We start from the raw sequence: 13,336 nt of genomic DNA on the forward strand, positions 1-13,336 counted from the left end.
GGAGTGTTTTGTCGCGTATGAAGGCAAGTGATGGTTGCCAGATTGATTTCATATTTTTTTTCACAATCGGACTTGTCGAACGAAAATAAAAATTGAGAAATTAAATGATTATTTTCGTTTTGTTCGATAAATCATATAACTATATGTTATATGTTGAATGTTGAATATATTATAAGTTGAACCATCAGAAAAAGCTCATATTGCCATTACTTTAAGCAACACAAAGTCATTGTATCGCAAAAAAATCTCTTATGAGCACTATAATGATCATCATAGAAAAGCTCAAAATCATCATGACGATATCATTGTCACTCAAACAATGTTCATCGTAGGCACATCACTGTAAGCACAGAAATCTCAAAATCATCAACACAATGTTCATTGTCACACAAGAATACAGTAGAACCCCGATTATCCGCGGAATAGTCTGGCTAGCTTATCGCGAATAACGAAAATCGCGGATAACGCTATAAAGAATTAAAAATAAGTTCAAAACACGAAAAAAAGATATTTCAGCATGAAAACAGTAATCAATAAACAACACTCAAACATATATTGTGTAGTACAAGTGTCGTTTTGACAGTGTTGTGATTGTCATTTTCAGTCTCAAGTTATAGCGCGTCAAAGATGGAGTCTACCAAGCAAGAAATTCGCCATATTTTTCTTTTTACTACCTGCGAGGTAAAACTACAACGAAGGCGGCCGAAAAAAATCGTGTAGTTTATGGACCCGATACTGTGACGATTCGCACAGCACAGCGTTGGTTTGATCGATTCCGTTCTGGTGTAGTGGCTGTCGAAGATACACCCCGTACTGGTAGGCCAATCGTCGTGGAAACCGATAAAATAGTTGAAATCATCCAAGTAGACCGGCATGTGAGCACTCGCTCGATTGGCCAGGAACTGGGTGTAGACCATAAAACCGTTTGGAACCATTTGCAGAAGATTGGATTCCAAAAAAAGCTGGATGTATGGGTGCCACACGAGTTGACGCAAAAAAATCTTTTAGACCGAATCAACGCGTGCGATGCTGAAACGGAACGAACTCGACTCATTTTTGAAGAAGATGGTGACTGGTGATGAAAAGTGGATCACGTACGATAACCCAAAGTGAAAAAAGTCGTGGTCGAAGCGCGGTGAGCCGGTCCAAACCATCGCCAAGCCCGGATTGACGGCCAGGAAGGTTTTGCTGTGTGTTTGGTGGGATTGGAAGGGAATCATCCACTATGAGCTGCTCAATTATGACCAGACCCTCAACTCGGTTCTCTACTGTGAGCAGCTTGACCGTTTGAAGCAGGCGATTGACAAGAAGCGGCCAGAAATGATCAATAGGAATGGTGTTGTTTTCCACCAGGACAACGCTCGGCCTCACACATCTTTGATGACCCGCCAAAAGCTACGGGAGCTCGGATGGGATGTCCTATTGCACCCACCGTATAGTCCGGACCTGGCTCCAAGTGATTATCATCTCTTCCGGTCCATGCAAAACGCTCTTGGTGTTACTAAGTTAGCCTCAAAAGAGGCTTGCAAAAACTGGCGGTCTGAATTGTTTTGCAAATAAGGAGGGGGGGTTTTATAAGGAGGGATAATGAAGTTGCCTTCTAAATGGCAACAAGTTTGCGAACAAAACGGCGCATATTTGACTTAAATTGGATAATTTTAAGTATGTTAAATAAAGCGTCAAATTTCGATCAGAAATTCGACATTTCTTTTCCCCCAACCCTATATTTCCAATTAAGTAGTTGTTTTGAATTACTCATTTTCGTTCAATATGATGTGAAGACACTTCAGGAGCCTTTTCTAGACATTCTCAAGTCTTTGGATGTGCAAATCATATTGCGGTCGCCACACCACACTCGCAAAGTCGAGTTTGGACCGTACAAGAGTGGTGTAAATTTTTAGAATAACATACGGAGCGGAGAATTCTTGCCCGAAGCGACGAGTGAGTGCAACTAATTTCAGTGCTTCTTCTACTATTCGTTCTATGTGACAGTTAAAAGAAAGGGATCGATCCATCGTCACACCTAAATCGCGAACATTCTCTACATGTTGTAGGTTCGAACATCCTAGCCTAAAGTTGAATGTTATCGGCTGAACTCACCTTGTGTAGATCATGACGCAGCATTTGTTGGGGTTCACACACGCAGTTGTGAACATAGTATTGCATACATTGCTTATGTAATACTCGTTTAGTCGTGAAACAGTTTTTGAAGTTAAAGGCGGTACAAAAGAATACCGTTGCTTTAAATCAACAAGGTGAACAAACACGAGCCACTCGTCTGTTTTTAGTCAAGCTCGGCTTCTGAAATATGAAAATAAAGTGCGCTACACATACAGCATCACCGTCACCGTCCCGTCAATTATTTTGCCGACGTCAAAGTTGCCGGTGATTGTGTATGTGAATGGTACCATACGATTTCCATGGGAGAATATTTGACATTTCATTCCTTTACGTTGACTTGGTGACGGGACGTTGTATGTGTAGCGCACTTAAACGAGACGACGACTCGTCTCGTCTTCTGGAATAGGGCCCAAAAATCTGATACCTAAATCCAATGAGGTACATATCGAGGTGGAGCAGTAGGCGAAGTATATCTGTATTGACAAGCAAAATATCGTGTCGTAATTATTTCCATTCAATATGGAATGTGTATGGAAGAAACAAAACAATGTTGAAAGTACCCACAGTCGCATGATAATTTGAGCCAAAATTCTCATGAAATCATTCAACTGTTTGTTTTTTAACAGATGACAATTGTATCGTGGCTTATTTCTATTATTTATATGGTAAAAAAGTCCACAGAGCAGTCGTATGCTTAATTCTTGAAAGCAGTAACATTTTCGGAGAAATTTTGATTTGGCGATTATTCTCTTACAACATACACATCGACACTGAGAACCTTCGAAACATCAACTCCATAACATTAAAAAAATTAAACTTCGATTGTTTCTATGAATATGGGGGAGTGAAAATGGCACATGGAAGTATCTCTTTTATCCGTCTTTTTCGACGTGATTTCACAAATATTCACCGCACGCTATCACATTAGCCTCATATTCAGCGGGAACTCTAAAAAATGTACGTTTTTGATTGATAAATCACTTCCTGAAAATAGCATTTTCACATAGATGCGGTGGGCAATCAAAGATAAACACAACGACTGACGTCACTATTTGAGAAATAGTTATGGCAGCGCATGCTATGTCGCTCGAAACTCTAGCATCTTCATTACCTTTTCTCCAGGACATTGACCTAAACCCTTTCCCACATTCCCACCTTTGAACATTTATCTTGTTTTAACATGGAACTCGCATTTATACGCGTTGACGGCGGAATGGTGTCGACATCTGGATACGACATTAGTTTGTATGAGGCCAACTCTTCTCTATCAGATTAGTCGGCCCTAAGGCAGTTTTAAATTACTAAAATTTGTATGAAATTTTTTTCTTGGCGTTATTTACTTACTAGAAGTACGTTGTTCTGACCCTAACTTAAACTAATTTCTATGAATTTTCAGATATTCTCATCAAAACTTTCCATTATAATATAAAATTATCTTTAGACACAATTTTTGTATGGTATTTTTTCACTACTTGTAAGCAGAAGTGATTTTCATTTAAATAGAGTACTAATTTGGTTTGGGAAAACTAATTTTGATTCATAATTTTTATTTTAAAAGTGTGTTCTTTTCTTTTGCAAACCCATATGTCATGCCTACTCCCACATTTCGTAATACGAACGCGTACGCGTACGTCAACGCCGAGATGAAGAATAGAAGGTGGGAAGATTCACGGGTATTGGTTGTGTTAAACTTTGATTGTATTAGTAGCCAGGAAAATATGAAGTTCACATACCAGGCATAACAGTCAGTTCAGTTACTTAAATAACACAGAATTGAATGAATCAACGAATAACGTCGAAAAAGGATATATAGAAAATAACAACGTATTTCCAAAAAATATTTTTCGCATTACATTTATCATCTAAAAATAAACAGTTGGGGGTCTCCGTAGCTACATTGGTTGCGCGTTCGCTTAGTAAGCGATCGATCGTGAGCTCAAAACTCAAGGCCCCCATTGACCATCTTTGTGTTGTAACAGAATAACTACGTCCACGCAACAATTATCAGCGGTGGAGATCGATCCACGGTCGAAATTGACGGCAGGTCAGGTGAAAAACAGCAGTAGAGAAAACGGCGTATCGGAAATGCGGAATAGGAAGTGGCAAAAAGAATTAACACGTGAGAAAAACTCTGTATAATAACTTTATTGAAAGATCGGAATAAAAACACGTTCACACGCGGCGATGGAATAAATTTGCTTTCAAGCTCGTTTGTATTGGTGCAATCAAGGGTACACCGTACACCGCAAAACCGAGGGGCGCGTTGATGTGGAGCAGTGTAACAGTGCACACTCAACAGAAATAAGATCGATTCATCCATAGAACTGCTCTGCTCTGCAAGACACCTCGAACTGCTGTTCTATAAATAACTCATCAACGATCAATCAATTGTCTCCGCTGTCCGGTCTAACTGGATAATGAAAGAACAGAAGGAAAACTCTTACGCCTAAATGGCTACTATGTAAATGTGTACCATATGCAATGGTATAGAAGGGAATACTCTAACGCCGAAAAATGGCAACTGTGTAATGTGCTAATTATAGATATGATAAACATGTGACATGTACGCGATTAAAATTCGGCTCTGTTACAGCTCAAATGCTAATAAGCCTAAAATAAACAAAAGGGATAAAAAATAAATAAAAGCATTGTTTAAATAAAAAAAACTAGTTCGTTCATTTCATCTGATTATTTTTACTTTTCATATCAATACTTTTCCTATGTAGTGGACTGTTATAAGAAAAGTAACACGCATAAACAAAATCTTTGACGTCACAGATTTAAAAATCTTCCCACCTTACATTTCCCACCTCGCGTCAACGCGTATACCCAGATGTATTCATCTTGAGAGTGTAACCTTGTGTGAGTGAGCTTGTTGAAGTTGAAGTCATTTGCGAGCAAGTGCTCAATAATTGAAAATTTCGTAAACTTTTTCGATAAATTATAACGTTTGGGGTGATTTTTTACTTTTTGGCGTATTCCCTACCGCTTTTGATTGTGCTGAATATATTACGTAATTCGGAACGGCATTTTTGCGTCGAAATGCCAACTGCAAGTGCCGGTAAGCTCGTGATTCGTATGTTTACTTCCACAGCCCAATAATTTGTATTCCCTTTTTGGGATTATTTTTCTCTCACAGCATCATGGGTGAGATTTTTCGCCAATGCCGGAATACCATCCCAAGCTGCAGCCGGATACGCTCACGTCTTTGTCGAAAACCGGATACAAATGGATATGCTGATGGATTTGAATAAGGAGTATCTCCGAGAGATGGGGATCACCACAATGGGCGATATTATAGCAATTCTGCGCCATTCAAAGATCGTCAGCGACCAGAGTGCGAGGGACAAAGTTTTGTCAACACCCGGAGACGTCGAACATGGAAGCAACAACGGTAATCCAGTGGTACCAGTTGCAGCGGTATCCGCAACGCAGAGCTCTACCCCAAAGTCTGTTATATCCAGTAAGTTGGAAGATTGTGGGTCTTCAATAGATAAATATTAACTTGTTTTGGTTTCGTAGGACCAAACTCGACAGTATCGCTTCCCAGCAAACAGCGTAGAGTTTTTCCAGAGCATAAGATCACACTTCCTGCAGGGACAGGCAAGTCCAATAATAGCGATATTCGAATAATAACCGACACATCGGATCGAAAAAGTTCACTCACATCAACTGTAGGAAGCCTCGGAAACAAGAAGGGTGTGTTTAAACGATTGTCGCATAATTCCGACGACGATGTCGGAAAAGATGACGATCAACCACCGGCTAAAATAGCATCAATAGTTGCACAAAAAGATTCAGAGATGGTTGGTGGCTCGATTTTCTCTCGACTGGGGGGAAAGAGCAAACGGGATTCCTCTGATGCACCTGCTGGAATTCTGAAGAATTCATCGAGTAAAATTGTGAGTGAAACTAACCTCATGACTTGAAACTTATTTTTATAAACCAATGTCATTGTTATAGGTCCCCACGGAACGCCAAATTCCTACTGGTCCACAGAAGGTAATTCTGGTGAAAAAAATACCAGCAAAAGCGATTACAGTCTCCGATGAGGAAGATATGCACAGGAGCAGTCGACAGCGTGATTTTGACCGCATGGATACAAGCGACAATCAGAAGTCGGTATCCTTCTCGGAGGAGGATGAAGTTCTTGAATTTGCACCCCGTCCTCCACGCCCTAAGACTGCTTCAATGGCTGGTCCTCGATCACGTTTCCACGAGCGGGATATTCCGGTCAGAGCTCGACTTGGACAGTCACCAAATCGCAAGCAGCAAATTTCGCCTCTGAGAGGGCCAAAAAACACAGTTTTTATGAAAGCATCGACTGCTGGCAATGTGACCACCCTGTCACCGTCATCCTTAGCGCGATCGAAGATGAAATCGGACGCAATGCTGATACGCAAAACCACGCCCATAAAGAATCGATTGAGTTTGGGATCGAGCACATCACCGCCAGGCCGACGAATGACTCAGCGTGCGGAACGATTCAGTCTAGATTCCAAAATGGCCAGTATGAAACTGAGGGGACCTGGTAAACCTATTCATAGGTTCAAGTCACCCCAAAAACACGGAGCATCAACAGCAACAAGTGTTTTCGATCGACTTGGGTATAACAGGAAATAGATCATCTATTCATGTGACAACATATTGATTTGAAAAGCTTGGCTAAGCTGCCCTACGGGGAATCCGTAGTTAATGTTCATAAAACAATACAAAACTAATGTATTAAACTAACAATTTGAGATAATTGATCGTGATTAAAAGGTTGATCTTACTGAAATTAGACTTGTTCGCGAAGATTTTACTTGGTGGAACAATAAGATTCAACGATAAAAATAAAGCTCTCGAAATTGTAATCCGCTATAGAGTAAAGCTATCACTATGTTTTCATTTCTCAATCATCTAGCCATACAGTCAACTTGTGCTATTCATCGGTTAATGATTTTGTTCCAGACTCAATCCCAAGCCTTGTTGCTTAATCTGAATACAAACATTTAGAAATGATTTGTGTTTTAGTCGCTGCAGGTGCTAGGGACACATCCACACTTTAGTCGAGTAGGGTAAATGATCTTGGTTTGTCCGATTTGGAGTGTTTTCACGCAACTAGTAAATGCAAATCGATCTTTCTTCATGAAAATCACATATAATCAGTACGAGTTTGGGTTTGTTGGAAAGCTCCGAGTCTCTGGTTGCTAACACTGCCATAAGGCGTAGAAATTATTCAAATTTATCACCCTTATTCTTGTTAACGGCCGTATCTGCTTTCGGTCGAACACGTTCGGAGAAGGTATCATTGGTTTCGTTCGAACCTGGCTGAACGAATACACATTCGAATGTAAACATCGCTGGGTTACCTGATGTGTTTCGAAATTTCAAACCTATCTAGTAAATGAAAAAGTCGCCGTTCACAACATTAGCGCAGTCTATTAAAATTAATCATTCGTCTTCCTAAGTTCGAAGCCGCCGGACGCATATATATATCGTTATCGAGCAAGGAAGTGATACCGTTATTCTCGTGGCTGGTGAAGTGATCATCGCATCCTAACGGGATTCCCTATATTGCGAGTGGATTGTATCGAAGCAATCACAACAAGCGGGAAGAAGAAGGCCTGCACCGCGGGCGCTGTGTGCTGGTGAATTTGTCGCCTCTCGTGATCGACACCATCATCGTGCTGTGTTGCGATACACCGGTTCAGGCTGTACTGAACGATTGACACGCGATTCGAGTTGGAAACCATTGGATCCGCACTGGGTGCAAAATAAGTATTATAATTTCATTAGGTTAAGGTTATTAGGTTAAGAAAAAATCAAAAAAAAATTGAAAAGATAAGTGAAAAAGTACATCTGCCACTTTAAATGGCAGATGAAGGAGGAACCGTTGACATGGAGATTGAATCCACTGTCTACCCCCCTACGGGAGCTGGAAAATCGCTTAAACGCGTTCCCCCCTCGGAAGATATCTCTTTAGAGGAAAAGTTAATCCACCTGAACAAGCCCCCCTCAAAAAAATTTGCAAACCTTTCCTCTTCACCCCCCCAATCTCCCGCTTCCGCTCAACTCCCGAACTTGCCTCCCAGCCCTACTGATCCCGCTCCCGCTCAACAATCGACCTCGTCCTCCCCCACAGTTGCTTCCTCTCCCCGTGTCAAGGTCTATCCAGAAGATGCACCTGGATCTGGCCCATGGATTGTTTTCTTCCGGCCCAAACCAAAGGGAAAATCCCTCAATGTCATCCAAATTTCGAAAGATCTGGCAAGATATTACTCTTCCGTGGTTGAAATTTCCAAGGTTAGACCGAACAAACTGCGTGTTGTCGTGGCTAATCGGAAGCACGCTAACGATATTGTTGTCGACAATAGGTTTGTTATAGAATATCGCGCCTATGTGCCCTGCCATAACGTAGAAATTTCGGGGGTGATTACGGAAACGGGTCTGACGAGCGAAATAATAAAAAAGGGAGATGGCAGATTTAAACAGCTCCCTTTGAAACAAATTAAAATTTTGGACTGCCATCAACTAGGAAAAGTTTCCCAGAATGGGGAAGAAAAAAAGTTCACGCCGTCCGACTCGTTTCGAGTAACTTTTGCTGGTTCCGTCCTCCCTGACTACGTTATGGTGGATAAATTAAGGCTTCCAGTGCGACTCTTCGTGCCAAAGCCCATGACATGCAACAAATGCAAGTCAGTTGGTCATACAGCAGACTATTGCGCCAACAAGGAGCGCTGTGCCACCTGCGGAGAGCAACATGAGGGGAAATCCTGCAGTGCGACTGAGCATAAATGTCCATATTGCGGGGGATCCCCACATGAGCTCTCAGCTTGTGAAACTTATAAGAGTCACTGGGATAAACAGAAGCGCTCTTTGAAGGAACACTCGAAGCGCACTTTTGCGGAAATTTTGAAGGGCGCTTCTCCACCGGCTCAAGAACAACAACCAATCAACACACAAAATGCCTTCGCCACGTTGCCCGTTGACGAAATGGAAGCGGACACAGCTAACGGGGGCACTCCGTTCATTTTCCAAGGGAATCCCCGGCGCAAAAATGTGACCACTCCCAAAGTTCAAGGACAAGTCCCTCCGGTGACAACCCCTGTTAGCTTGCCTAAAAAATCGAGTGCAGCGGACAAGCAAAATCAGGTTCCTCCTGGCTTCCGTGCCAGGCCAGGCCGTGCCCAACTGTCCCTATTTTTCCGTCCAGTTCAACTTCCCAATCGGGATTTATAAAGTTGTCTGACCTTTTGGATCAAATCTTCAAGTGTTTTAATGTTTCCGACTCCATCAGAACCATTGTCATCTCAATGCTTCCAGTATTAAAGACAATTTTGCAACAATTGATGCAAACATGGCCCCTCCTTGCAATGATTATCTCTCTTGATGTCTAATTCAAATAGAGAGGTCGGAGATATCACTGTTTTACAGTGGAATTGTCGTAGTCTTATCCCTAAATTGGATACATTCAATTTTTTAATTCATAAGTTCAATTGTGATGTTTTTGCTCTGTCCGAAACTTGGCTTTCTTCGCGAGATGATCTCTCTTTCCATGATTTCAATATTATACGCTTGGACCGTGATGACAGATACGAAGGGGTGCTATTGGGGATCAATAAGTGCCACTCATTTTTTCGAATTGACCTTCCACCTATTGGAGCGGTCGAAGCTGTTGCTTGTCATGCAAACATCAGAGGAAAAGATCTCTGTATTGTCAGCTTGTATTGGCCTCCGAGAGCTGCGGTTAGCCGCAAGCAACTTGTTGACATGTGCTCACTTCTTCCTGAGCCACGATTGATCTTGGGAGACTTCAACTCTCACGGAACTGCTTGGGGGGAACAGTACGACGACAATCGTTCATCGTTGATATATGACCTTTGTAACAGCTTCAATATGACCGTTTTGAATACTGGGGAAACAACACTTGTTCCTAAACCTCCTGCTAAACCAAGTGCTCTTGACCTCTCGCTTTGCTCAAATTCACTATCGTTAGATTGCAAGTGGAATGTAATCCAGGACCCCAACGGTAGTGATCACTTGCCAATCAAAATTTCCATCACCATTGGGTCGAATTCTTCTGAATCTATAAACATGGCATATGACCTCACAAGACACATTGACTGGAAAAAATATTCGGACGCGATTGCTCTAGCCATCAATTCCAGAGATGGTTTGCCTCCATTGGAGGAGTATAACTTCATTTCTCGTTTGATCTATGACAGCGCGGTTCACGCTCAAACGAAACCCATCCCAGGCTCTACTATTCGTCGAAGGCCTCCCAATCCATGGTGGGATAGCCAATGTTCCAAGCTTTATCAGGATAAATCGAACGCATTCAAAGCTTTTCGGAAACGTGGAACCATTGAAAATTTTCAATCGTATTTGGGCCTTGAAAATCAATTTAAAAACTTGATCAAAGGGAAAAAACGTGCTTATTGGCGAAATTTCGTGGGAGGTTTGTCACGATAAACGTCAATGAAAAAATTATGGAAAGTGGCTAAAAACATGAGAAATCGCTCTTCATCGAATGAAAGCGAAGAATATTCACATCGATGGATTTTTAATTTTGCACGGAAGGTTTGTCCCGATTCCGCTCCTGTGCAAAAAATTGTTCGAGATATACCACAAGATAGGTGCGATCTTGATTCCGAGTTTTCGATGGTAGAATTCTCTCTTGCTCTCCTTTCTTGTAACAATTCGGCTCCAGGAACGGATAGAATTAAGTTCAACATTTGAATTTTTCTCATGGGGATTCGACAGTAAGTCGGATCTCCTACCTGGGAGTCCCCCAGGGCTCATGTTTAAGTCCCCTTTTGTACAACTTCTATGTAAGCGACATCGACAATTGCCTTACACAAAATTGCAACCTAAGACAACTTGCAGATGATGGAGTGGTGTCTGTCGTAGGATCAAACGAATCCGACCTGTAAGAACCCTTACAAGATACTTTGAACAATTTTTCAACCTGGGCCATTGGGCTAGGGATCGAATTCTCCACGGAGAAAACAGAGATGGTGGTTTTTTCTAGGAAGCATAGATCAGCAAAACCAAAGCTTCAACTTTTGGGTAAACCGATCACTCATGCTATGTCATTCAAGTATCTTGGGGTCTGGTTCGACTCCAAATGTACTTGGTGGGCCCATATTAGGTATCTGAGTAAAAATGCCAACAAAGAATAAACTTTCTCCGTACAATTACCGGCACCTGGTGGGGAGCCCGTCCCGAAGATCTTATAATGTTGTATCGAACAACTATTCTCTCAGTGATGGAGTATGGCAGTTTCTGTTTTCAATCAGCTGCCAAAACACATCTCATTAAACTCGAGCGAATTCAGTATCTTTGTCTCCGTATTGCGTTGGGATGTATGCCCTCAACGCATACCACGAGTCTCGAGGTTTTGGCAGGCGTACTCCCACTAAAAGATCGCTTCAATTTATTATCTCTTCGGTTCTTCATCCGGTGTAAGGTTATGAACCCATTGGTGATCGGAAATTTTGAGCAGCTGATCGGGCTAAATTTTCATTCTGGATTCATGACTTCATATCATGAATTCATCTCTATGCAGGTTGATCCTTCTTCGTATATTCCCAACCGTGTTTGTTTTCCTGACTACATCAATTCCTCTGTATATGTTGATCTGTTCATGAAGGAGAAAATCCATGGAATTCCAGATTATCATCGATCGGGGATCGTTCCTACGATCTTCAATGCAAAGTATGGGCGTATCAATTGTGATAATATGTACTTTACTGATGGGTCCTCTATGAATGAGTCCACAGGATTTGGAGTGTTCAACGAATTTTTTAGCACCTCCCACAGTCTTCAGAATCCTTGCTCAGTGTATATTGCTGAATTGGCAGCAATACACTGGGCGCTGGACAGCGTCGCCTCACGACCTGTTGAACACTATTACATTGTAACGGATAGTCTTAGCTCTGTCGAAGCTATCCGTTCAGTGAGGCCGGAAAAGCACTCGCCGTACTTCCTTGAGAGAATACGAGAAATTTTGAGTGCTTTAACCAGACGCTGTTATGTCATTACCTTTGTCTGGGTCCCTTCACATTGCTCAATTCCGGGTAATGAGAGGGCTGACTCATTAGCAAAGGTAGGTGCAATTGAAGGCGAAATTTACCAGCGTCAAATCGCCTTTAATGAATTTTATTCTTTAGTTCGTAAAAATACCATCGTTAACTGGCAACGCAAATGGAACGAAGATGAATTGGGCCGGTGGCTCCACTTAATTATCCCTAAGGTTAGCCTCAAACCATGGTTCAAAAGCCTGGACTTGAGTCGGGACTTTATTCGCACCTTCTCCCGACTCATGTCCAATCACTGTTCGTTAAACGCGCTACTCTTTCGTATTGATCTCGCCGACAGCAATATCTGTGCCTGTGGCCAAGGTTACCACGACATCGAACACGTTGTCTGGTCGTGCGAGGAGTATCTTGTTGCCAGATCGAATTTAGAAAACTCTCTTCGGGCTAGAGGAAGGCAGCCCAATGTGCCGGTGAGAGATGTGTTCGCTGGTTTAGACCTTGATTACATGTCCCAAATATATGTCTTCCTAAAAGTTATCGATCTTCGTGTCTGATTGTCCTTATATCCTTATATTCTCCTTTTCCTTTTCCTTCGAGAGAAATCAAATCCCTTCTCATTAACAATAGAATAAGGTGAAATGTAAATACATATTAGATATAAGATAGGCTTAAGAATTGAGTGTAATGAATGTGAGTGTGAATGTGAGAGTGAACATTGTTAACATATCCTTTTATCCCTTCCTTTTCCTGAAGAAAATATGTCACCCTTCTAAACTCGAGTAGACCGCGAGTAATCGGTTTTCTACACCATTAACATTAGAATTAAGGAAAAATGTATATATATATACTTGTAACAATACAGTCAGGAGTTTGGCTCCTTTAAACTTATGTAACTGAGCCTGTAAAAATAAACGATTTAATAAAAAAAAAACATATTAAAATTAATGCAGAAAAACGATTGCGATGTGTGGTGATGATAGTGAAAGTGGAATACAGCTGGAATCCGATGAATGCATAGAAATTGAAGTAAGTTCAGTTTGTATTAATCCATGCGCTTTGCAATTATTGAAAAGCATAATGATATATTGCAAAAATTCAACGATGGTCACCATGAGCATGTTGCGTGGGAAAAATTTCGATCCGTACGTGTTTATAAAACATTTCTGGCCACTGACAAGCGAAATGCGTTC

At 41.5% G+C, this 13,336-nt stretch overlaps 1 protein-coding gene across 1 annotated transcript; it reads left to right on the forward strand.

Moving 5' to 3' along the window:
* The first annotated feature begins 4,979 nt into the window (after positions 1-4,979).
* On the forward strand, positions 4,980-6,990 carry LOC129777079 (uncharacterized protein C19orf47). Its single transcript, XM_055783144.1, has 4 exons — positions 4,980-5,182; positions 5,261-5,584; positions 5,644-6,023; positions 6,085-6,990. Exons 1-4 carry the CDS (start codon positions 5,164-5,166, stop codon positions 6,742-6,744), a joined length of 1,383 nt encoding a protein of 460 aa, XP_055639119.1. The 5' UTR covers positions 4,980-5,163; the 3' UTR covers positions 6,745-6,990.
* The last annotated feature ends 6,346 nt before the right edge of the window (positions 6,991-13,336 follow it).

Source organism: Toxorhynchites rutilus, chromosome 3 (assembly GCF_029784135.1).
Source record: "Toxorhynchites rutilus septentrionalis strain SRP chromosome 3, ASM2978413v1, whole genome shotgun sequence".
Taxonomy (NCBI): domain Eukaryota; kingdom Metazoa; phylum Arthropoda; class Insecta; order Diptera; family Culicidae; genus Toxorhynchites; species Toxorhynchites rutilus.